Raw genomic sequence first — 26,355 nt, 5'->3', positions numbered from 1 at the left:
CAACCGCTACTTGTCGCTGATCCACGAACCACTTAGACCTCTTGTTTAACATCGGCAGGTATTCCCTCTGCCAACGATCCCAGAATCCATCCGCCAAGAACTGTGCGCGATGGTAGCTACTACGCAACGTGTTGGCCAGGTCAATGGGATTCCTCGACGGCAGACACTCGACCGATGAACGACCACGCAAAAAGTGGTTCGGCGTCAACGCTTCCTTGTCTTCCTTCACGTTGGTGGACACGTAGGTGAGTGGACGAGAGTTGGTCAGGTTCTCCGCCTCGATCAGTGCCGTCTGCAGGATCTCGTCCGTCAGCTTCCGACCATCTGTGAACATTTTTAGTGCCTCTTTCACCGAGCGCACCATTCTCTCCCACGCACCTCCCATGTGTGGGGCAGCCGGTGGGTTAAAGGTCCAACGAGTCCTCGCACCGGTAAAGGTATCCGCACATGCTAGATTTATTTCCTTCAGCAGATCTCGATTGGCACCGACAAAGTTCGTGCCGTTATCCGAAAGGATCTCGATCGGACTGCCACGCCGCTTTACAAACCTCCTGATCGCCATTTTGCACGACTCAGTCGTCAAGTTGTACGCCACCTCCAAATGTACCGCTCGCACAGTTAGGCACGTGAAAAGTGCCACCCATCGCTTTTCCTTCCTTCGGCCAATAGACACTTCCAGTGGACCAAAATAGTCTATGCCGACGTACGAAAACGTATCGACCCTCGCCGCCAAACGCTGCCCTGGTAAGGGTGCCATTCTCGGAACAATTGGCTTCGCCTTTTGAATCTTGCACCACACACAGGCTCGCATCACTTGATCTACTAGCGCTCGGAGACACGGAATGTAGAATCGCTGCCGAACTTCGTTTACAACGGTTTCTCTACTGCTGTGCCCATACTGCCGATGGTAGTGTTCTAATAACCTTCGAGTCACCACGTGGTCCTTCGGCAGAATGATCGGAAACCTCGCATCAAATGCCGCATATTCCGCCGCTTCTGTACGACCTTCCATCCGCACGACACCATCCTCATCCAGGAACGGCGCAAGACGATACAGCTTACTCGACCTCTCTAGTGACATTTCATGTACTGTCGAATCCTTGTTCTTCACCAGGGTCCTCACTTCGTCGGCAAACTCGTCTGCCTGAATTACCTTCCACAAAACTGTTTCTACAGCTTGGTACTCCTCCTGTCGCAACGGCACATCCACGGCGGGGAACGTTGATCCTTGCTTGACACCTTTCCTAACGGCTTCGATCGGCAGCTTCTTGACGCGTCGCCGGCAGTTGGACGCGAATCGGAACACTGTTGCTAGGGTCCGCACCATTACTGTCCAACGCGAAATATGCTGCAACCTCTCCGTAAACCCCTCGGGTAACACGATGTGATGCAGCAGCACGCTCGCCCGGAGCTCTTCGGCAACTTCCACCTTTGGACGCTTTTGCTTCGGCCATTCTTCCACTCCGTGATACAGAAAATCCGGTCCATGGAACCATCGGCTTCCCGACTTGATCTCCGTTCCTTTGCCCCACTTCGTCAAATCGTCCGCTGGATTGTCCTTCGTTCCTACCCAACGCCAATCTTCTGGATTCGTGATGCTGAGGATCTCGCCAATACGATAGGCAACGAACGGCTTATACCTTCGTTGGTCCGATTTCACCCATGATACTACCGTATCCGAGTCACACCACAGGAACCGCTTCGCTACCGGAAAGGAATGGGCATCGCAGATCGACTTTGTTAATCGCGCACCGAGAACAGCCGCTTCTAGCTCCAACCGTGGTGTAGACAGGTACTGTAATGGCGCCACCTTTGCTTTGGCCTCGATGAATGCGCAGTGAACGACTTCACCGTCCTCGAACCTGAAGTAGGCCACGCATCCATATGCCGCATCTCCAGCGTCAGTGAAAACGTGTAACTGCACCGTTTCATAGACCTTCGAGTCCAATCCACCGAGGTAACACCGTGGAACACGAATCTCATCGATTAGATGGAATAGCTGTGTCCACTGCACCCACCGCTTGTAGTGAGCTTCCGTGAGCTTCTCGTCCCAACCTATGCCGCTACGCCATAAATCCTGCATTATGATCCGTCCGTGTATCAACAGCGGAGCCAGGAACTGCTTCGGATCGAACATGCTGGCAATGCACCGCAACACAATCCTCTTTGTTGGCCAAGCACCTTCCCGAATGTAGGGCTGAAGGTCTTGGCGAATCTCCGTTGAGAAAACGAAGTGATCACCTTCCGGGTCCCACAGCACTCCCAGGACTCTCTCCGTAGCGCAATGCTTGTCTACTTCTAGTGGTTTCACCACAGACTTCTCCTCTCCGAGCTGACGTAACACTTCCTGTGAGTTCGAAACCCAGTTCCGAATCTCGAACCCACCGTTGGCGTGTACACGTCGCACATCCATCGCTAGTCTCACCGCTTCCTCTACTGTATCGGCACTGTCGAAATAGTCGTCGACATAGTGCTTTCGAACGATAGCTTCGGCAGCCTCCGGATACTGCTCGGCATGTTCCCGCGCGTTCAAGTTTTTCACGTACTGTGCGGAGCAAGGCGAACAGGTCGAGCCAAAGATAACCACATCCATCACGTACGTTTCCACCGCTCCGTTCGGACCCACGAATAGGAACCGTTGTGCCTGACGGTCTTCTGCACGAACCCATGCTTGATGAAACATTTCCCTAATGTCACCTCCAAACGCCACGTTTCTCTCGCGGAATCCACTTATAACAGCTGGTAGCAACGTTATCATGTCTGGACCCTTCAACAGCTTATCGTTAAGCGACACTCCATGAGCCCTCGCTGCCGCATCCCAGACCAACCGCACCTTGCCAGGTTTCTTCGGATGTACCACGTAGTTCAGCGGTAGGTACCAAGCTTTACTCTTCGGCGTCTCCTTTAACTCCTGCTCGGTGATACGATGCGCGTAGCCCTTGTCAAGGTATTCTTCCAACTGCTTCTGCAAACATTCCTGCACTCCAGGATTCCGGTTCATCCGAGCCTCCAAACATCGCAACCGCTTCATGGCCATGTCTAAACTCTCCGGAAATCGAACATCATCTTCTTTCCAGAGTAATCCTGTCTCGAACCTGCTACCCACTCTTCGAGTGGTCTTCTCCAAAATCTCGCGTGCTCTACGATCTTCCTTCGATTCTAAACGAATAGGTGACACTCCGACGTCTTCAAGTTGATAATGTTTCTTCATCGCCTCGTCCAGATCCTTATCCGCTTTGCTGCACTCCTCACACGAGCACCGATGGTGTCCCAGAAAATGCACCTTTCCTACGACGTTTGGTTGTGGACCATAAGCCGTCCAGCCGAGCTTGCACAAAATGGCAACTGGTTTACCAGATTCTCCGATTCGTGAGTCCAGCGGGGCGATCAAGTGAAGATTATCGATCCCCAGCAGCACCTTCGGTGTAGTTCTCTCGTAACTGGGAATGTCGATGTCTTCAAGGTGCTTAAACTCCTGGACCAACTTCGCTGAATCCAGCTTCTGTGCAGGGAGGTTTAACCTGTGCACCGTATGAGCTTCCAGCAGATCGTATCTACTCGACGAGTCTCTGGCAGATATCTCAAGCACCACTTTCTTCGACTGATACTCCGTGCGCTGTACGCCGTTTGTCCAAGTCATCTGCAGTGGTTCCACTGGTCCATCGGCACCCAACGTTCTCACCAATTCACTGTCCACCATGGTAACCGAAGATCCTTCATCGATGAGTGCTAGAGTATCTACTCTTTTCTTGCCGTTGTATAGCGTCACTGGAACCATTCTAAACAGAACTGCACATTTCGACTGACGATGACTATTACACTGCACCTGAGTTCGCGAGTATCCGGCTGGTCCACCATGAAGAAGGGCATTGTGGTTTTCCGGACAGCCATCTACCTTGCAACGAACTCTTATACGACATGATCGTTGTCCATGGTCATAAAGGCAGAGTGGACAGAGGTTCAACCGAGTCACCGTTTTCCACCGCTCTGCAACACTCTGTTTGAGCAATTCCTGGCAGTTCCTTCCGTAATGCCCAGACTTTTGGCACACGGAACACTTCAACTCTCGGCGCTGGGGTTGGGGTGACGAATTCTTCCCAGCTGACATCACACTCCCAGACCGGCCGCTATCTCCATCCGTGACGTGAACGAAAGCCTTCGTTTGTGGTCTATTTCGCATCTTACCCTTCTCCTTTGCATCTGCCTTCTCGAAGGTTGCTTCCAACGCCTTCTCTACGAGACCTTCCATGAATGCACCGAATGTTTCCAAGTCGACTGACTGTGCGCGTCGCTTGTAGTCCACCCACTCCATGGCATAGTATGACGGCAGCTTCTGAACTAGACTCTGCATCAAAATTGGGTTCTTCAAGTGGTCCACCAGCCCGGCCGCTTTGAGATGCTGAGTAAACTCTTCGACGGCACTTCCGAACTCGATCACCAACTCCAAACTCTCCGAGCTTGGTCCCTCTAGCTGCTGGATCTTTGTCGCCAATCTGGTTGACAGGATCTCCGGATTCCCGAATCTCTTCCTCAGCTTCTCGATGATCAACGGCACGTTCTCCGGCAAAAGTAGACGATTTCGAACCGTATCCAATGCTTTCCCCTTCAGAGCATCCTGTAGACGGACCAAATTCTCTGCGTTGGTGAATCCACAGGACTGGTTTGCCTGCTCGTAGGCGCTGATAAAGATCGGCCACTCTTCTGCTGCTCCATAAAACTTCGGCAGGCTCCTCGGAAATACCTGTCGAGACGCTATCTGGAGCCGTGTCGGTCCATCCGCGACCACTTTATCGCCTTTGTAATCCCCACCGTCGAGGATTGACTCTAGTGCTTCATCATCTTTCTCGAAAGACGGACGAGGCAGTCTCGGATTTGCAGAAAGCAATGATCTCATTCTTGTGGACTTTCCTGGTACTGGCTTCTGGGGTTTACTTCCATTTCGATCTTCCAGAAGTTCCTTGAAACGATCGAACAGGTCCTGGATATCATTTTCGGCGGACCTTTTCTTTGGATCTTTGCGAACCGCACCTGGTTTCTTCGGGAGCTGCTTCTCCGGCTGCGGTTCCCCGCTTTTGTCCATCGATTCAACTTCGGCCTCTGAATCTGATTCGCCATCAGAACCGTTGATAATCTGTGTCAGCTCCATCCGTCGCTCGAGCGCCTTCTTCCGTCTAGCAATCCGCTTCCGTTGAAGTTCGAGGATTTTTTGCTGATTTTCCTCCTCAAGTTCGTCCAACCGGTTTCTTTCTTCCAAGTCTCGAAGTTCTCTCAACGCACGAACTCGTGTTGACTCCGCCGACGGTACACTGGCACTTTTCCGGAGCACACTTTTCCCAATTCGGCTACTCTTCGGTACTGAATCGGTGGGATTAACGCGCGCGGGTAGACTTGAATGACGATTTAACGATTTTAAAAGATCGTTTAAGAATCTAGTGTGGTCTTCTGACTTTTCCGTTTGCACATCTAGTTCTTCATCGTCTGAACTTTCCTGCTCCTGTTCTGATGTTTTATTTGTGTTGCCATCATCTTCATCCTGCGCTACTGCCCTACTAATGCGACCTTTAGTCGAAGATATGTTCTTACTCGCTACCTTACCGACCTTTTTCCCGCTACTTTCCGTCTGACTTCCTGGATGATTGATCACCATCGGATGAATCCGAGTTTGACCTGGTACACCCAACGACTGTCTGATCGATCTATCCTCACCGACACAAGTCGAGCAGAACCAAACCACCTCCGCAACAGATTCGTCGACACCAACGCACTCGAAGTGGTACCATTCTTGGCACTTTTCGCACTGTACGCTAGCATCGTAGTCCTCATCGCAGTCACAGCACGGGTATCTGTAGGTCTCCATTGATAAATTTTGAGGATGTTCGCACCCCTCCGGTGCGAATGAAAAACGATTTTCAAAAGTAGGTCTTTTGACGGACAAACTCAACTAAAATATATTCAAAATTAACAACTATTTACATTAAACAAACTTACAATCGACAACTTACAATTTAGTTTTTCAACGCCTGCAACTCCTCAATGCCAATCTACCTTCGGCGGGCTTAGCGAGGTCCTATCAATTAATTAAATAAAAGACACTGAACAACATGTCACCTTTACATAATATTTAACTTACGGTAATTGAACAGTAATACACTAAATGAAAACATATCTGCTTCCCGCGGTACAACAGTGGCGAACAATCTATGATTTCACAATATTTAAAAAGCTACAAATAAACTAATAAACTACAAATTACACAACTTACTAGGTACAATAATCGGCACAAAACATAATTCGCAACAACAAAAACACATCTATCGCGATGGAGTCTATACTCTCCTGCTGGGGTAAAACAGCTGCTGGGGTAAACAAAACAAAGTAGTGCGAAAGCGATGGCCGTGTTCAGCTTATCCCACTCACTATCGCACCTCTGTGTGCATACATTCATATATGCGCCTCACTGCTACAGCGACGGCAAGAAACGTCAAAAACGGGCGCATCAAAGGGGCGCGTTCACGGTAGTTATGCTACCGCAACCCTTTCAGGCCTGACTGCAACGGCAACAACTTGTTTGAAAAACAACGGGGGAGTTTGGTAAAGAAAGATGATCAACCCGATTTGTACCTTCCTCAAATTTGTCCCTAATCGTTTTTTACTCTCTATATACAATTTTCACACTGCCGTTTTATAACGGAACTATCTGCTCTATGCCTTCATCTCCTCATCTATCGTATATTATTTGAAATTTGGATCTTCAACTAAACAATCCATAGTTAAAACACTATAATTCTAAACTACACCATTATTTAATGTTGGCTAGTAGTTAAATTTCAATACACTTTTGGTCCACTACATCACAGTTGGCATCACTAGTGTGCATCTTTCAAAATGTAAAGATACAGACAAGCCCTGGGACCTGGTTGTAGTTAAGCAATCCTCAAGGCTATGCCAATGTCCAGGTTTTTTTTTTCTTTATTACAGAGATTTTTAGCCCTAAAGTTGTCCAATGACCAGGGCTTTTTTTATATATTTGTATGCGTAATATCATCATGAAAAGACAAATTAATTATTAAAAACATTTATGTGATACAAAACGGAATTTTTAAAGTTACAGGTATTCCGTACATAGACAATCACAAATAATATGTTCCATTTAAAAATTCAGCCGAAATGCGTTATAACCATGAGCATGAGCATGATCACGATTGACCGCCCGAGGTCTGTTATTGCCAGATCAGCTGTAATTACACAGAGAATCATTAGACGTTGGTTGGGACTAGCATTCATCCTCAATGTGTAAATACTGGTGATCTAAAACTAGGCAATACCAGCGCCGGCCACGTCCAAATGCTGGCCAAGAAAGGAATGGGTAGAAATACGTTGACGTAATACTCGCTTTAATGAAAGCCAAGAACACCTCTGCACTTTCACGAGATATCACTGGGATGTTGGATAAAAGAGTAGGGATTGCAGCAGGATTCGTTTTGGTAAACGATATGCTGCATTTATATCCCACGGTCTTCTGCTCAGTAAGCAAAATCGGTCACCTTTAGGCCACCGAGCTCCTTATATGACAAAACAATTACGATCAAGTTTCCGTTCAATTTGTTGGTACTATGTAACGATCCCGGCGACAACCTCACCGACCTCAACAACTACTCTTGAGAAGAATTTGATATGGATCTCCTCTTTCTAAAACTCAAATATTACTTCTTTTACGTACTTGTTACGAATTACGCTCAGTAGTGTAAGGGGCTTGGGTTCTAACACACGATATTCTGCACAGTAAGCACAAACGATCGCTCTAAGGCCACCGTGCCTCATGAATCACAACAAGCTACGATCGACGATCGTTCATTATCGGTTACAAAAAGCTGTTACAATGAAATGTAATCCACGAAAGTAGTTAACAATGTCTTCCTAATTGGATACTAAATGGCGTACGGTACATTTTTTTAATATAGATATTACTTTTCCGAATCGTTCCACGGATTTCTATTATTAACGATTTTTTTTACAATAGAGGCCTGATAGACCATGTAAGGTGCTATGAAACTGACATAAACGAGCGTCAATTTTGACATAAAATTGAGTCATAAGAGACGCGAATTCAGCTCAATCAAACGTACTTTTCGTCGAGTAACGAACTTTTAAGTCTCGGAGCACTTAATTTTACATGACATGTTTATTTACGTCTCATCCTTTATGCCAAAGATGGATTCCGTCACGTGTAAAATTAGGTATTTCTAAGTGTGTACACAGAAAAAAAAAAGTTGTTGAATATTAAATCCAAACTGCTGCAACCAGGTCAATCCATCGGTTGTGTAATAAAACGTTGTACGATGTACATCGATTTTGCGAACAAAATTACATCCATTGATGTAATATTGTATCTGCTTTTTGCTATTACATAATTATTTCATATATCAGCTTGAATTACATTGATCGATATTACATTTATTTTTGCTGTGTAGCGATCTCAGCCGAAATGCGTTATAGGGTAGAGAGCTACTTCGGCCTAATCGCCCATTTTGGGCCTATCGAGCAGAAGACATCAAATAAAACCATGATTTTGGAGTTAACAAGTCAATTATTCGTTTGGTACGATACTGCTGTTCAAAATCTGCCAAACTAAGTCAATAAGAACGTCTGATATGAACGTTTGCACCCTTTATTCTCAAAAACAAAAAAGGCGCTCTGACCGAATCAATATTTATCTTCATCCGATAGGCCGAAGTGCATTCAATTGCGTTTTAATGAGTTAGGCCAAGTTAAGAATCCGTAGGCCAAGTTTGGAGTCAAGAAGCAGTGTTGGATTTTTAACAATATCGCAACAATGCGTTACTCTTTATCAAATCTTACGATAAGTATGGAAAGTTAAATAAATTTGGAAGGCATCTGCACACAGCAAAAAAATCATTTTAATATCACATCAAAGTGGATGCCAGGTTTGTCGAGGAAGATTTCATGTGTGAGTAAGTAATGAGTAATTATGTTCAATTCATATTTCATCACATGTAGTTCCAAAGCACCTGAACGAAATGTGGCACTTGCGATGATCACATGAAGATACGATTTGACGGAAAATTGATACTAATTGTATAAAACACAAGTAAATTCTTCCAGAAATTAGTTACGATACCTTATTGAAAAATGTGTTAATTGTTAGTGAACAAACGTAATGTTGCATTGAAATAATTTAAATCATGTTAAATTTAAATGTTCCCTCATTTCATATCCGTTGAACCATTCTGAACGGCCATCCCGTTGAGGTTATATCACATCATTGCTAATAAAGGGTGATACGGTCAAAATTTGGTCAATATCAACTTGACGTATTTCTTTCAATTTTGCATTTAAAAAACCTGAACACCCCTCATTTTGAAGGTGTGTGTGTGTGTAGAATGTTGCTCCTATTTTGATTTTGGAATTCACTCTTCAGTTGTCAAAATGCCGTCCAAGCAAGAAGAGCAGCGTATCAAAATTTTGCTCGCGCATCGCGAAAATCCGAGCTACTCGCACGCAAAGTTGGCAAAATCGCTAAAAGTTGCCAAATCAACCGTTACAAATGTAATTAAAGTGTTTGGGGAACGTTTGTAGACAGCCAGGAAGTCTGGATCGGGGGGAAATAGAAAACCGGAAGCCGCTGAGACGACAAAGAGAGTTGCCGGTAGTTTCAAGCGAAACCCTAACCTCTCTCTCCGAGATGCCGCAAATAAGCTGGGTGTATCGTCTACAACCGTGCATCGAGCCAAAAAACGAGCCGGACTATCGACTTACAAGAAGGTAGTGACTCCAAATCGCGATGATAAACAAAATACGACGGCCAAAGCGCGATCCCGGAAGCTGTACACGACGATGCTGACGAAGTTTGACTGCGTGGTAATGGACGACGAAACCTACGTCAAAGCCGACTACAAGCAGCTTCCGGGATAGGAGTTTTATACGGCAAAAGGAAGGGGAAAGGTAGCAGATGTTTTCAAGCACATGAAACTGTCAAAGTTCGCAAAGAAATATCTGGTTTGGCAAGCCATCTGTACCTGTGGCTTGAAAAGCAGCATTTTCATAGCTTCCGGGACTGTCAACCAAGAAATTTACGTGAAAGAGTGTTTGAATAAACGTCTGCTGAAGAAACACGGTTGTTCCGTACTGTTTTGGCCGGATTTGGCATCTTGCCATTACGGTAAAAAGGCCATGGAGTGGTACGCCGCCAACAACGTGCAGGTGGTTCCCAAGGACAAGAACCCTCCCAACACGCCAGAGCTCCGCCCAATTGAGAAATACTGGGCTATTGTCAAGCGGAACCTAAAGAAGACCAAAAAAACTGCTAAGGGCGAGCAGCAGTTCAAGGCAAACTGGCTTTCTGCGGCGAAGAAGGTGGACAAGGTGGCTGTACAAAATCTGATGGCAGGGGTCAAGCGTAAGGCCCGGCAATTCGGATTTGGAAAAGCGGAAGCCTAACTGAATATTTTTCCTGAATTTTATACTAATTGAACTTGAAAAAGAAAATTAATTTGATTTTTTAAAAAAACGATTTCACCGATTTACACGCGTTTTCCCTTGACCAAATTTTGACCGTATCACCCTTTAATGTATATATCTAAATCTTTTCCGAAACCATGAAGTCAACAAAGTAAAAGTGAAAGAAGAGCTGCAAAATGGAGCGCATACTATACGAAAATGAAGTGATGCTCGAGGAGAAAATACCCGGGGACACTGTCCATTTTCCATATTGCACACTGGGCCAGGAATAACTCCGAAACGAAGCATTTCCGTGACTTGGTGTCTTCGGCAAAGTTTCTCATCATAATAAGGACCATCTATTGACATAAATAAATAGTTCAAAACTCTTCCGCGAAGATGACGCCATTATCTAACTTCTTACTCTGACGTTCTTACACAACGTTGTTTATCTTGACAAAATAAACAACTCTTTTGAAGACATAAAATTTCCATAGCCTACTGGTTCCGAGTTATATGGAGTTAAAAAAAATGTTGAAATTATTTTTTTTTTTTTTTTTTCATTCTGTTTTGGTTTTTTTTTTTTTGGCTCAAAACCATATAATGTTATATTTTTCTCGTTTTCAAATGCATTAAATAAATTACTTTTGTAAAGAAACATACTGGTTTAGCTTAAAATTTTGATGATATTAAAAAAACGAGAAAAACATTAATTTTTGAACTTTTATATCTCCCAAAGCGCAAAAAATCACAACCTGATATTTTCAGCAAAAATTCAGCAATATTCGATAAACAAAATATCAAAAATTGAGAGAAGTATATTTTGGTGCTTTTTTTTAGATTTCTTCATTTTATTGGAACATGTTTTTTTTTCAATATTTTTTTATGGCGTTTTGAAGACTTCACGACTTTGGCAAAGTTGTTTATCTTGATAAAATAAACAACTCTTCTGAAAAAGTCAAAACTCCACAGCCTACTGTTAGCATTGATGTTACGGTTTTATAAGACGCAACTAGGAACTCAAGATCACCATACAAAGATAATGGACGTCGATATATCGTCGAGTGCTAGGCAATTATCATTCATCATACGTAACGAAAATTATTATTCTCATAGAATAGGTTAGTAACCGAATGTGTGAATGCATCACAAAACTAAAACAACGTAACTGAAGCGCCATCTACAAACGGCAACGGTAAGTTGACCTTATCCGTCAAGATGAAAGGGGGCTGGTCAAAATAGTGCGTAGACTACAATGAACTACTCCTGAAAAATTCGCGTGCTTATCATAAATGTGAAATAATTCTACCGCCCGAATGGGTTTCGAAAGCCCATCCCCTTGTCGTACCCCTCTTCGAGATTGGAATACTCTCGAGAGTGTCCCCGAAACTCGGACACGGCACATCTCTCGATCCATCATCACCTTGTTTGTATGAAAATCTGTATTGGTGCATGATGTGGCATAGCTGATCTCGATCGATTGCGTCGTATGCTGATTAAAATTGGCTGAATAAATTATGTGTGGGCACTAGGGTTGTTTTACCGGTGATTTTCTGCTATCGAAATACCGGTACTGGAATGTGTAAAACTGAAACAGCCTTCACAAGATTACCGAAATTCAATGCCTCACGGTAGTGCAGTGCAATATCAAAGTACTGCTACAATGCTGCTACTGTTAGGGTAAATGCTCCTATAGTTGTGATACGTTAGAAGCATAACATATTCTAAGTAACGTTAGAAGCATAACGCTTCTAAGTACCGCAACTATAGGAGCGTCTTTTTTTTTTTTTTTGCGGAGAGTTGAACCAACGTTTACCCTACCCGTTTTTTATATGTGGCTGTTTATCTGTATGGTTCGTAATTAAACGTGATACAAAGCAGCGGAGAAAAACATAAAATTTGGTGATATTTCATACGTATGTTTGCTTGCCTTGAATTTGTCGTTTTTCCGTTCCATTTTGAACTCTATTGTGTCAACTCGGCGATGACACACTTCTTTTAACGGGGACATGACGGTAGGGATGGTCAAATCCGAGAATAGAGTAGATTGACATGAATACTTCCATAGGGTCCAGGTGTGGGAGATGCCTCCCTGGTGTCAGTAGCATTGGTACTCTGTACGGAAAACAAGATCGACGGAAACCAAATCAAGGAATTTTCGGTTATTGGTTATTTCGAATAGCCTCTTCGAATGTTTGATGGCATGAATCTCATAAACTATAAATATTTCATGTGCGTCACAGTCACTCTTTTGCTGCACTGCAGCATACATGTGATTGCAATTTCCCGCATGAAATGTTTATAATTTCTTAGATTCGTACCATCAATAATTCGAACTGGCAAGGCAAAAAATACCAAAATAGCCCTATTTGTGGACTCCATCAACTTTCACCTTAACAACGTGTTCGGGGTATCATCCAAACCATTTGAGAGATAGTTCTACCCTTTGGGTGATCCTTCGTTTATGGTATGTGCTTACTTGTGTTACTTTCGTTCCAAAAAAAAATCGGTAACTCTCCCGTTTTTATTGCAAACCACGCACATCATTTTGCTTCATGGGTTCGACAGACTGATGTGATTCCATGTGCTCAATTTTTCTGCACATCCCTCCACAATGGTACCGTTTCCTGTTCCGCTTTTTCACACTGATTCTCCACTTCACTCACCGCTTTGTTCCCCTCACACTCGATTCGGACAACATGTGAGTGAGTACTCCGTCGTCGGTCCTGCTCGAGCACATCCAACAAAAACGGAGACACAAACCAGCCAGTATTTTTCAGGAATTAAATCATATTTTATTCAGCATCGTTTTCATTTGGTATACGTTTTCGACAGTGAAAGCTGTGTATCAGCCCGCACTGGCACACATGTGGAGAGATGGAGTGGAATACGTAGCAATTGCACCATTTTTTTACGAGTGTAATTTGTGGAAATAGTACATGATGATGAATAATTTAGATCTCTTGTGTCCAATAATGGTTTGAAATGTACCCACCAGCATTTTAAATTACTCTTTTCAACCTCACAAAAGTAGCTTTTCCATTGTGCAACACGTATAACAAATTCATTATGGTTGCTTGGAGCTTTTTTATGACCGAATGAAATGCGCTGAAAATTTACGTTTGATTTCGATGAAGTTATTAACCGGAATATTTGCCGCAGATCTTTCATAAGGCTTTTCGTATCCGAATGGGTGTTACTCATTTACTTTACTATGTTTGCATTGAGCAGATTCAACAGTTAAAATAAAACGCCACCCACCACGACTGAAACTTTGATCGTCAAATGAGAAAGAAAGAAAAACAAATAGTATGGATAACGAAAAAAATACGAAGCCATAGTATATGCCATTATACGGAAATATGGCAAAATCAACACGAAATTAATAACAACTCGACTCATCACGTATACCACATTTATTTGAACCGGAAAATTTGGCTCTCTTCGGAAAAGCCCAAACGCAAAGCATCAAAATTGGAAAAGCAAAAGCTTTCTCCCCCATGTACCTTGGTAGTTGCAGCAAACATCATCCGAGATCCGTTCACACGAAGCATATTGGAATAAATTAAATCGCTCCTTTCCCGAACACGCTATCGGCCGACGATGCGACGGCGACCGGTACACGCGATCCAGTTAATTTAATTAAAATATTTCAAACACCACACCACGCAGCGCGTCACAGTTTTGCTTGACTTTCATACACTGTATCTCTGCAACTACAACGAGGGAACCGGTGGAAATCCACAGGGATGGAGAAAGTGTAGAGGTCTGCCAGGCCGCCGAACGAATGGAAATCATCTGTCAGCAGGAAAGTTGGCAATTTTAGACATATTTGCATATGCCCCAGCTTGATAGGGAGCATTGTGTTTTTTTTTTTTAGTATTCTAGGTCAAGGTTGAGCGTACTTAAGCAATTGATTTGATCGTTTAAACAAAAGTTGATTTTTGATATTTCAAGCATTTAACTCACTCTCCGTGCATTTCATCAGCAGGCATATAAGCAGCTGTACGATGGTGGATTCCCCGGCTGTTTTCCTGGTTTCGGCAGCAACACTAGCTTCTGTATCTTGCACATTTCAGGGAAGTGACCCTCGTCCAGGCATTTCTGCAGCATCATCCTAAACATGTCCGGGGACGACTGGATCGCCGCTTTCAACGCCACGTTGGGGATTCCAATCACCTTCAATCCTTTCGCCACTGCTACGAGTTCCTCGTTGACGACTTCGATGTTATCTCCCTCTTCCTCTCCGTACGGTGTAGATGGCCAGGTCGTTGAGTCGTGCTTCGGGAAAAGTCCCTCCACGATGACTTTCAGCTTCTCTGGATACCTTTTAGCGGGCATCGTTGGACCTCTGATCTTTGCCATCACGACCCGGTATGCGTAGCCCCAGGGGTTGGCATCAGCGTATCGGCACAGCTCCTTAGAACAGTTTGACTTGCTCTGCTTTAACTCTCGTTTAAGTGCGGCCCTGCCGCTCGAAACACTCCTCTTCGTTCCTCTCTGTCTGCTTTTGTTCTTTCTCTCTGAACACGTCTTCTGGCTCTGAGACAACTAGCGCGGAGGGTGCTAAGTGCCTCGTTCCACCAGTATGCTGGACGCCGTCTGCTATTTGGCTCCAGTTTCCTCGGCATAGTCGTGTCACATGCTCTTACTAACATTTTTGTCAGCTCGTCCCCGTTCAGATCCGCGAGGCTCCTGTTCACACGGAGCGTTTCAACAAAAGATCCTTGTCGAAAGCCTTCCCCTTCCACTTCCGGTTGCAAGTTCTCGTTCTCCGTACTGACACGGTATTCCGTTAGCCGATGTCATATCGGATCGCTTGATGGTCGCTATGGGTATATCCTTCGCACACTCGCCGATTTCTCAACGACGGACCGCAGAAAGTTTCGTCGATAATGATTTTCCAACTATCTCTGCGAAAAGTGCTTCGTTGATATTTATTTATGTATTCGTCAATCAATCAACTCGTAGACTACATATTAACATTAGGACTTATGTTCTATGACTTCGCAGGGTTCTGAAATATATTTTTAATTCTGTTGAGGGCATATTTAGGTCAATCACTTCACAATGATGATTATAAACAGTCATCATCTGATTTACCGATCCAAATTTAGCGTTATTGGTCTGATGGCGATCTACTGCGAACAACTGTCGATTGCGTAACTGTCGGCAAGGTGCATACAAATTTAACCTTGACAATAGATCAGCTGAGTCAATGCGTTGCGAAATGATATTGTTTAATAAAGAAATCTTTGCGTAATCCCGACGTTCTTTCAATGTTTGAATGCTGATCAGCAAGCAACGTGCTTCATATGACGGGAGAGGGAAAGCCGTCCAACCTAACTTACGTAGTGCATATAATAAAAATTGCTTTTGGATTGACTCTATTCGTTCTTCATGCTTTTTCATATAGGGTGACCAAACAACGCTACAATATTCTAAAATTGACCTCACATAAGCAACGTAAAGTGATTTAATTGTATAAGGATCTTTATAGTGGAGACCGACACGTTTTATAAAATTAAGCATATTGCCTGCTCTATGTATTATTATGTTATAATGGTCCACAAATGTCAATTTAGAATCTAGAATAACACTTTAATCTCTTACATTTTCACATTTTTGAACATTTTCATTACCTAATGTAATACAAAGTTTTTGTTTGTTTACTTTTGTACTGTACGTTATAAGATTACAATTTTTTAAAATTAGTTTCAATAGACTTTTACTACACCATCTGCAAAAAAACATGTATTTCATTCTGAAACACATTCATATCGTGATCGCTTCCTATTTCTATAAATAACTTCATGTCATCAGCGTATATAAGTATCCTGATGTTTTTTTTTAAATAAGAGAGACGTCATTAATGTACCAAATAAAAAGAAGGGGACCTAGGTGCGAGCCCTGGGGAACCACTGACGTGACATGAATTGGCTTAGATGTTTTCTCGTTGAATCTTACAATTTGCTGGCGATCAACTAAATACGATTTAATCCAGGTGAGGAGCTCCATCTCAATTCCCATTTTTTTCTAATTTAAAAATCAGCATTGGGATATCAATTCTGTCAAAAGCTTTGCTGAAGTCTGTTTATAGAGCTTCTACTTGGTTACCTCTGTCCATTGCATTTAATACAAAGTCCACAAATTCCAAAAAGTTTGTGGTGGTTGAACGGCCTTTAAAGAAGCCGTGTTGTGCACTTGTTATTCTTTGTTTTATTTGGCCAAAAATGTTTTTTATTTATAATTGATTCGAAGACTTTTGGAATGCACGAAATGATAGCAATCCCACGATAATGTCGAATATCGGATTTTTTACCTGATTTATATATGGGTATTAAGTAAGATTTTTTCCATTCCTTCGGGAATATACCGGATTCAAGCGATATATTAAACAGCCAGAATAAAGGGGTTGTGAGTTCAGTTGCTAAGTTTTTCATAAAAATAGGTGGGATTCCATCTGGTCCTGAACCGGAGTTGCACAGCCTAACTTCCAGCTTTGGAACATCTGCTTCTCCACTCCACTTCCCAAGCATTGAAGTGTCCTCCGATGACTACCGGTCTTCGTCAAATCAGCTCTTCGGTACGTCCATCCAGCATCTCAAGGAACTGTTCCATTGTTCATCTGGAGGTGCGTAACAACTACAAATGAATATTCCATTAATTTTGGCGATCATGAAACCTTTGAATGAGCTCGCAACCACTTATTGTATGGGTACCCTTGCAGCCCATGTGTGCCACTTATTCCAGTCACAATAAAGTTCTTCTTTCCTTTATTTAACGTCGGTCTCTGTTCTGCAATCTAGTGCCAATCACCGACGGACATCGATTGCCATCCATTGACGGCAATCGAATGTGCAGGAAGGCAGCTTCCACACCTGCGTAGGATCTCGCACTCATTCAACACATATGGGCCGGGACCAACGGCTTTACTTCCCTTCCGAAGGAAGACGTGACCAGAGATTTTTATACCTCAGAAAAATCCCACCGACTTCGGCTGGGATTGAACCCAGACCCATCGGGGTGATAGAAAGCAGTCACGCTTACCACTACACCACCGGCGCCGGCTAGTCACAATAAAGTTGCAGCAGCTTATTTCGATCGAAGTGTGCTGCTTGGGTATCTGCCCACAACTTGTAAAGCAGCCATGCCAGCGCTATCCGCCACCCAGTTACCACTATTGGGAGGGACTCCCGATTGTTTCTGTTGTCGACTGCCACAACAATTGCTGTGTAGTGTCGCAATGATTGAGGTTAATTTGGGTTTCCACCATTACTGTTGGCATGCCATCGACTTTTTGTATGCTAGGTATTTGATGCCTCCCGTCGTATGATCAGATCAAATATTTTTGGGCCATTGCAGTTCCTCGCCTGGTGACCCATGCACTTGAATCATCGCTCCAGCTGCTTGGTAGCCCGAGAAGAGGCTTTCTGCGAGCACACTGACCACTAGACTGATGCAAAATTCGAAATTTCCGCTCCACAGTGCTCAAACGGTTCCAAACTGGGCCCTGATTAGCCTCAAACCATTTGAAGTTTATATGGGAATTACTATGAAGAAACCATAATTTCGGTTCATATCTATCTCAAAAGTTCCCAGTTCAATCTACTTTAGAAAATGATTGTTGAACATTTTCTCAACTACAACTTTGCTGGAGACCACTTTTCGACCAAATGTAAGGAACACAAATTATTAATGATTCAAGTCACTGATGTCTCATGATTATTATGCTCAATCAACTGTTCAGCAGGCAACATTGGTGTTTATGGCGCGTAGAATAGAGGACAAAAATCATGGCTACTATGTCACACTGCAGAATACAGTGTTGCCCACAATACAGTTGCCTAATCTTGCCATAAGATTATCAATCTCTTAAACAATTAATTACTATTTAATTTGACATTTAGCTGAAAAATGATTTTCTGCACAGTTGTAGCTGATAAAAATTCCCATAAGAATAGCAATAGAATTTGTTAAAACTACTATATCGAAAAAGGCTATAAGACAATGAACAAAAATTTTTGTTTTCCCATAGTAATTTCCATCTAAACTTCAAATGCTTTGTGCCAAATCAGTTTCTTATCAAATGAGTTTACACTTTCGGAGGCTTATCAGGACCCGATGTGAAACCGTTTGAACACTGTGGAGCGAAAATTTCAAATTTTGCATCAGTCTACTGACCACCGAACCCTTACCTTGGCAATTATCCACGGCCCATACAAATATTAAAAAAATGTGTATAGACAATTTTCTACGCAGGGGCAGGGTGAGGGCAAGAATTTCAGGGGCTGTGGTGGATAATCTAATTTGTTTCAATATATAAAGCTTTACTGTCTTCGACAAATTTATTGTACTGTTAGACCAACAAGCCTGTGCCGTTCGATTGAGAACGCTAGAGGCGCTTCACTTTAATATTATTTATTACGGGCACTATAGGACATAGAATATGAAATACCATATCTTCGAAAAAAAAATTAATAAATCGGTTGATATTTACCAGGGGAGCTACAAATATTTAAAAAATTTAAAATGTTAATTATCGCTTGCAAAGTTGCCAATTCCCAAAACCATTAAAATACAGCCTTAGCATATTTCACGTCCTCAGATATATGTAGTTTCCAAAATTCATATATGGGTCATTCCAGCTCACGTGGGTACAGAATTTAAAAAAGTTGTGGTTGATGACACCGATTTTAGTCAAACTTGGCTAGAACGCTTATTTTGGCATTATGAACAAACGCTTTTTTATTTTACTCTAAAGTTTCTACATCCTTCTGGGCTACACCCCTGGATTTACAATCAGGTAGCAAAATTGTCAAAAAATGGCCGAATATCTCAAAAACTATTCGTCCAAATCATTTTTCCTTGAAAACACATCAAGTAGAAGAGTTTTTCAAATTGTGGTGAAGATTTGAGCCCAAAATATTAAGAAACAAAAAATCCTGCCCATGGTGAAAATAGGCCATTTTTTTGACAATTTGAATACCTGCCGGTAATCAGCCTGTTTACTGTAGTTACTATAACAAAAATAAAATGTGGGTGCACCTATAAGAATCTACATTAAAAAACCTTCAAATTGACGTTCAAATATCATGAATAGCTTATTTGTTTGTTGAGTAATCTCTTCTGAAAGATGAAATTTTTAAAAATATAGAAAATCCAGGGTTGTAGCCGAGAGGGATCTAGGTACTACAGAGCAAAATCAAAAAAGGTGTTTGTTCAGAATACCAAAATAAGCGTTCAAGTTTGGATCAAATCGGTGACATCGACCACAGGTGGTGTACCCACTTGAAGTGGAATGACCCATATATTTTGAAAATTCAATTTATCAGAAGTAGCATTACATCGAGTAAAAAGTTACGTTACACCGAGTAACGTGATATCGAGGTTATATTATATTGAGGTTTGACTGAGTTTTATAATTGTATTTTTTTTTATTGAATTAGGCTGAACCTGAATAATAATTTGAATTACAAAATTTAGTGGTATAAAACTAATATTTGTTATTCAAATTTATTATGATTATCATTTTAGAGAAACATTTAAAGCATAAAGAGACGCATGCATATTTATTTCCTGCAAAACGTCCATTCTGAACCTCTGTACATTGGCTCTTAATTCAAAGGTATTACAATTTCAAAATTACAAAATATATTATTTAGATAATTAATTATAAAATCACCGTTGAAAACTAAGTTGATTGATAAAAAAGCATTTTTTTTTTCAAAAATCGATGGCCGCCATATTTGATTCAAAAATGGCGTCCAACATCGACCTGTACACGTTGTCCCCGTTCATAAAATACAAATATTGTAGGGTATTTGACAGTATTTCTAAAATCTAAAATCTTGGATTCCAAAATGGCGTGCAACATCGATTTTCGACATTTACACGTAATTTCCATTCCAGAAATACCCAAATTGTAAGGTATTTGACAGATTTTATAGAAACAATGGCCAGCATCTTGCATTTCAAAATGAAACCTAGCATAATCTTTCGACCTTTTTACGTCGTCCCCAATCCAGAAATACTCATATTGTGGGTACATAACATTTCTTTAATCGATGGTCACCATCTAGGATTTTAAATGACTTCTCACATCGTTTTTTGACTTCTATTCATCGTCCCCATTCTAAAAATACCCATATTGAAGGATATTTGTCACCATCTTGGATTCCAAAATGGCGTGCAATGTCGATTTCACGCTTCTACACGTCATCCTCGTTCCGGAAATATCCATATTGTAGGGTATTTGGCAGTGTTTCTTAAACCTATAACCGTCATCTTGGATTCCAAAATGGCGTCTGAAATCGATTTTCGACCTTTAAATGCCACCCCTGTTCCGAAAATACTCACATTGCCCAGCAACATCCTATATAGGCAGATTTTCGAAACATAGCATATGCAGGAAGTTTGCATGTACATTGTTGCTGCGTAGTAGGAGAGTTCTGAACTAATATGACCGCCATGCGAAAGGACTTGGTCACCTGAATAACTTTGCTGAAGATTGTAACCTTCTACATGGCTTGAAGGATCTCGAGATATAGAATGTACATGAAATTTATGTGCAAACTACCGCCACGTAGTGAGAGTGTTTTGAACTAATATGATCACCATCCGAAAGGACTTGGTCACCTGAACAACTTTGTTGAAGACAGTAACTTTCTATATGGCCAGGATCACTTTATATGTTGAAACAAATGAGATAATCCACCACAGCTCTATTAGTGAAAATCCCATAAGCTTGTGGGAATCCTTATTCGTGGATAGCCCGGCAATAAGGGATACTGGCAATAAGGAATCCGGCAATAAGGATTCCTGACTGTACATATTACGGTGGGTCTCCTTTACAACCCCCTGTTCCTCAATGCTCTTTCAAAGCGCAGGGAGGTCCCCAAACAACTGTGTAAAATTTGAACGAATTTAGCTATAATCTCGATTTGCGGGAGATTTTTAAATGTGGTATGGGAAAATGAATGGGAAACCAAAAATCCAAATATTGTTCAAATTTCACCAAACCTCCAACTTAGTTTGAGAATACTATACAAAACAACTTTGTTGAAGTTGTTTTTTCTCAGAAATCAAATCGATTTGCAGCCTTCGACCAAGTTGTTCTGCATAGCATTATCAATAGATTGCCGAGATTTGGAGAAATTCGAGCAATATTTGTACTGGCAAGCAAATAAATAGGTTCGTTCCGTTTCCCATTCATTTTCACAAACCGCAAATCCAGATCAATTTTGAAATCATTCTTGGGGACCTCAATACACAGCGGAAGACCAGTGGAGAACAGGGGGCTGTGACCCACCATACAAAATTTGACCCACACTAACACATATCCATGCATTGGCGTGAGCAGACGAAAGCTCATGTAAGCGGGTTAAAGAATATACGTCATACTCGTCTAGTAACGGGTTAATCCCAGTTGTCATTCAACACTTACCGTTTTGGACCTGGATTTATATGTTTAAGCACTGTAAGTGAAGCATTGACACAAAAATTGAATAAAACGGCTTCTACACCGTATACCACTCCGGCTAATACCGATACTTGTGCGAAACACTCCCGCAACGGTGCCTGGAAGCTCGTCAAATAAATCATTTGCCTTTTTTAGCACCACTCATATGCAAAAATCCTCCGCTGCCTGTATAAATCACTCCCAAAATGATGACATATGTCTGTGTGTTTTGTGTGTGTGTGCATGTGTGTACCCTGTTGTCTCGTTTCGAAATACTGAATCTGTGTCCCATTGCACAATTTACAATTCGGCAGTCTTTATTCAACCCCCTTCTGATGCCGCCACCAAGTCCACAGCCCTTCCTAGGAACCGAAGGTTTGCATTCCTTGCCACACTTGGAATTCACTGAAAAGTGAGACTTCCAAGCTCTCACACGCGCCACCGGTTCTGATGATCCGATTAACTCCAAGCTCCAAAGACAACGATGGGGTGGTGGCTGCTCGAAGACAGGTGACGCCACGAAAGGAGGATTTTTATGGTCTTTTTATGACGGCAGAAACGTCCACGCTTGACAGCAGCGGTAACACCGAAAGCTGAAAGGGAGCTGGTTGGAATTTCGAGCTTTCCTAGCAGCAGCAGCGGCACAACGGAAGACAAGGAAACTGTCTCCGTTGGGAGGCTTGTGCACTCCGACGTCGTGTGCTATCTAGTACGTTCCAATCGTAACTTTACGCCTGCATTGAGAGTTTTTTTAGACGACATCAATCCGGATATTGTGTGGCAAGCACGACCAGGAAAGTCGATCAAGACCGGGAATCGAACCCACCACCTTCAGCATGGTCTGCTTTGTAACTGTGACTTTACTGGCTAAGCTAACGGAAGGCTGGCTGGTGGTATGCGGCACATGTTTACGTTCGGATGAACGACGATGACGGCGACGACAACGGTGGGGTGAAAAAAAGAGAAAGTCTCATAAAAAGATTATCATATCAACCTAATAATGTCCATAAAAGTAACTGAAAATATTGCTTTATGGTGGGTTATATTCACTCGTTAGGACACGTTGGGATTTGGGGTATGTGCGCCTGATGGGAATAAGCTTTTGGTATCAGCTTCGCGGGCGATGGCATAAAAGCACGAGATTTTAATATTCCTAAAAGGATAGTTGGTGATGTTTGGTCATTAAAATTAGTATTGAAATTTATTACATTATGAGCGCATGTCGGTGCACAACGGTTATGCATCGTAGCCCGTCGTAGTTTCTGTAAAAAGAAACTATCCTTCACTCCATCATTTATTCTCCTTTCAGCGAATACCAACAACAAAATCACTTAACTGTCGCAATCGCTAATTACCTCCATCAAGTATAAACTACATATGTAGTTCAATTTCGTCCCGTAATTTGTTTTTCTACAGGGATCTAAAAAAGTTATTTGGTTTTTTTCATCCACAAAATTTCAATTCGACGTGAAAATTTAATTCCCCGGTGACTGGCCTAATGCAAGTTGCCAAAACTGCCAACTAGGAACAATAACAGGACCGCAAACTTTCCCTTCACCACCGTTGATGGTCATCAACCAGCGAACCAGTAGCTGCTGTGCGATTGAGGGAGACCAACTTTAACCCGTCACCGCAGCAACGCAACGGTGGATTCTCGCGTTAGCGACTGAGTAGTGGGCTAGTTTGTCCGTGGTACGAACGGCAATTGAAGCGGGAGGACTGGCACCTAGGTGGAAAACGGAAAAAGGAAATGGCATTATTTGTTCGCTTTTAGACAGTTCGGTCGTTGAGGGGATTCTGTCGAATGTAGTAGTTGTGTAAAATTATCGATATCAGAAAGAACAATAAGTAACAACGACTGCTACCTACTTAACTTGAAGCGGGTAACATTTTTCTGAGGTTTTAAGCTGGTGATTTAGGCAAAAAATTGTGAAATGAAAATCATACAATCAGATTTCAGTGAGCATATGTTGAATTAAACTTGCGTGGACTTTTGACATCTTTTTCCAATATTTTAAGAATAATTTAAACGTGCCGATAAGACATGTATTTATAGGATGCTCACCAGAAAACACCAGGCAAGCAATTGGTCTGTCCAGATACATTTGAACAAGGCGGTAGTAGATTTCAGACTATCCATAGACATCGCGTTAACATGCCTGGCATCCGATCAGCTGGTCACCAAGCTGACGTCAGAAGCCATCAGAATCAATAGTGTAATGCTGCGAGATTCTGAGGGGACTTGGACAATATCACTTTCCACACACAGGAACATCAACAAGGCTTCATCATTTTCCCATAATTCGGAACACTCATGAGCTATGATCGTAAGCGGTTGCTTGGTGAGTGCAAGATTTGTTTTTTTAGGCACACAGTTTTATGGTTGTAATTTTTTTTTTTTCCTTTGGTTTGTTTTTTCCGTCGATCTTGTTTTCCGTACTGAGCACCAATGCTACCGACGTGCCAGGGTTTGCAAATAAGATCCGTTCTTTCTCAGATTGTGCAAAGCCTTTCTGGAAGCTAACCAGAATCTTAAAAAATAAGCCCAGACCCATTCCACTGAATCGTCCCGATGAGTCAGTGGTTCATCTGAAGCTGCTGTGATTGGCCAGCTCCCATAATCTCGGACAAAACATGATTAGTCCACATGAGGCTGCTGTTGCTGAAAATGCAGCCAACATACATTTCATTCCCAACAACTTCCCGGAAGTACCAAAGATTTCAGCTGTCGAACTGTTGGCCTACATCAAATCTTCCAAAAACATGAAGGCCCCAGGTTTCGATTAGATCTTGATTCTAGAGCTCATATATGCCTTAGGCTTGTGTTGGAAGTTAGCTAAAGTTATACCTATTCGTTAACCTGGCAAGGATTCTTCCTCACCCTCCAGCTACAGACCTATCAGCCTTCTCTCAGGGTTATCAAAGCTTATAGAAAAAGCAATTTACCGGCGTCTTCTAACATCTACCTACGAAAATAACACCTTACTCGAGGAGCAGTTTGGTTCTCGAAAAGATAAGCAATCTTCTCAGGCGGAACAAGTCAGTATCTAAACCATTTGCCATGGCATTTTTAGACGTTGAAAAAGCGTTTGATAATGTCTGGCATGATGGTCTCGTGTACAAATTACAACGATACGGTCTTCCAATCTTCCTCGTGAAGATCATCCAAAATTACCTCTCAGACAGGACATTCCAAGTCCCTCTCAATGACATCACTTCTGATGCCTTCAACATTTGTGTGGGCGTTCTTCAAGGAAGTATCCTTGGGCACCTCCGGCACATTCCGACTCTTCCAGATGGTGGAACGCTGTCTCTGTTTGCAAATGACACATCCATCGTCTACGAAGGAAGGGTCATCGGACCTCTTACTGCCAAACTTGTTACCGTTTTGGTTCCTGTACCCTATTGATTCTCATCGAGCGAGAAAAATCAGGAGATAGCGAGAGCGAGGAATAGGGTATATGTGTGTACATTGTGAACTCAATCTGTACGTCAGTTTCTTGTATGCAATATTGTCTTGTTTTGAATGTAAATATAATTAAATATGTAAGGCAAATGAAAGACCACTCCCAAACCAACGGTTCAATTAAATATTGTAACCCAGTCACACCCACAACACATAACACAGAACACAAAACGGGAAGGAGTAAGGATGAAGGTGGTCGTTGGAAACAAGAGAAGGATATGGACAAGGGGTGGTGGAAAAGTGGGAGGGAGGTGGGAATGGGCTTAGGTCAAGGGGGAAGCTACTGGGTCAAACTGAAGAGAAGGTTCTCTTTCACTTTAGCCATTGCGCGAGATAGATCGATCAGCCAAGTTAAGTTTTGAAAAGAAGTGAAAAATACAGAGTCGCCAACAAATACCGGCTAATACCACCGAATACAGAGTCAGGTAGGACCCTATTAATAACCCGGTAGCGGAATTCCCAGCCCTAAGACCACCTCTCATATTCCCTTCAGGACCCATTAATTACGGGCTAAACCGGGCGTCCATTAACATGTGTAGCAAGCATCCATCGGTAATACACCGACAACCACTGGGAGACCATCGTCGATCACCCGATCGAGCCCCAGTGCAACATCCGTCGTGCCACACGGTGACAACCGTCGAATACTGGCATCCACCGTTAATAGTCCGTTCATCCGCCGCCGAAAAACCCCACCCGCTGCAGAATCCCGCCATCGCTGGCCAGCACTACACACACATACACACTACAGACACCGAAATCGTAAGTAATAAACGAGTTAAAAGTGATAAAGAGGTGTTTTGTACTTTGGATCAGTGTCGACAAGCCAGGAGCCGACCTTGAAGCTCCAGGGTTTCAAGCTCGAGCTAGCCAACAAAAGAGGCGAGTGTAGCCCCCCCCCCCCAGACGATCTCCTTGGCTAGACCAGAGGTTAGGGGAATCCCTTTAAACTAGCCCATCTGGCTAGCGA

General features: G+C 42.7%; 1 protein-coding gene across 1 annotated transcript; it reads right to left on the bottom strand.

Annotated features, from left to right (window-relative positions):
- Positions 1-204: 204 nt before the first annotated feature.
- On the bottom strand, positions 205-5,080 carry LOC135700184 (uncharacterized). The gene is made up of 2 exons (XM_065220602.1): positions 278-5,080; positions 205-219 (listed from the first exon to the last, which is right to left on the bottom strand). The coding sequence occupies exons 1-2, from the start codon at positions 5,078-5,080 to the stop codon at positions 205-207; spliced, it is 4,818 nt and encodes a 1,605-aa protein (XP_065076674.1).
- Positions 5,081-26,355: the final 21,275 nt, after the last annotated feature.

This window comes from Ochlerotatus camptorhynchus, unplaced genomic scaffold (genome assembly GCF_037179485.1).
Source record: "Ochlerotatus camptorhynchus isolate MF236.1 unplaced genomic scaffold, CSIRO-AGI_Acam_v1.1 ptg000130l, whole genome shotgun sequence".
NCBI lineage: Eukaryota > Metazoa > Arthropoda > Insecta > Diptera > Culicidae > Ochlerotatus > Ochlerotatus camptorhynchus.
Note: the sequence above shows the minus strand (reverse complement) of the source record. Positions and strands in the feature narration are given on the sequence as shown.

Coding starts and splice junctions, on each gene's coding strand:
- LOC135700184 (XM_065220602.1), bottom strand. CDS start 5,080: ATGGACAAAAGCGGGGAACCGCAGCCGGAGAAGCAGCTCCCGAAGAAA.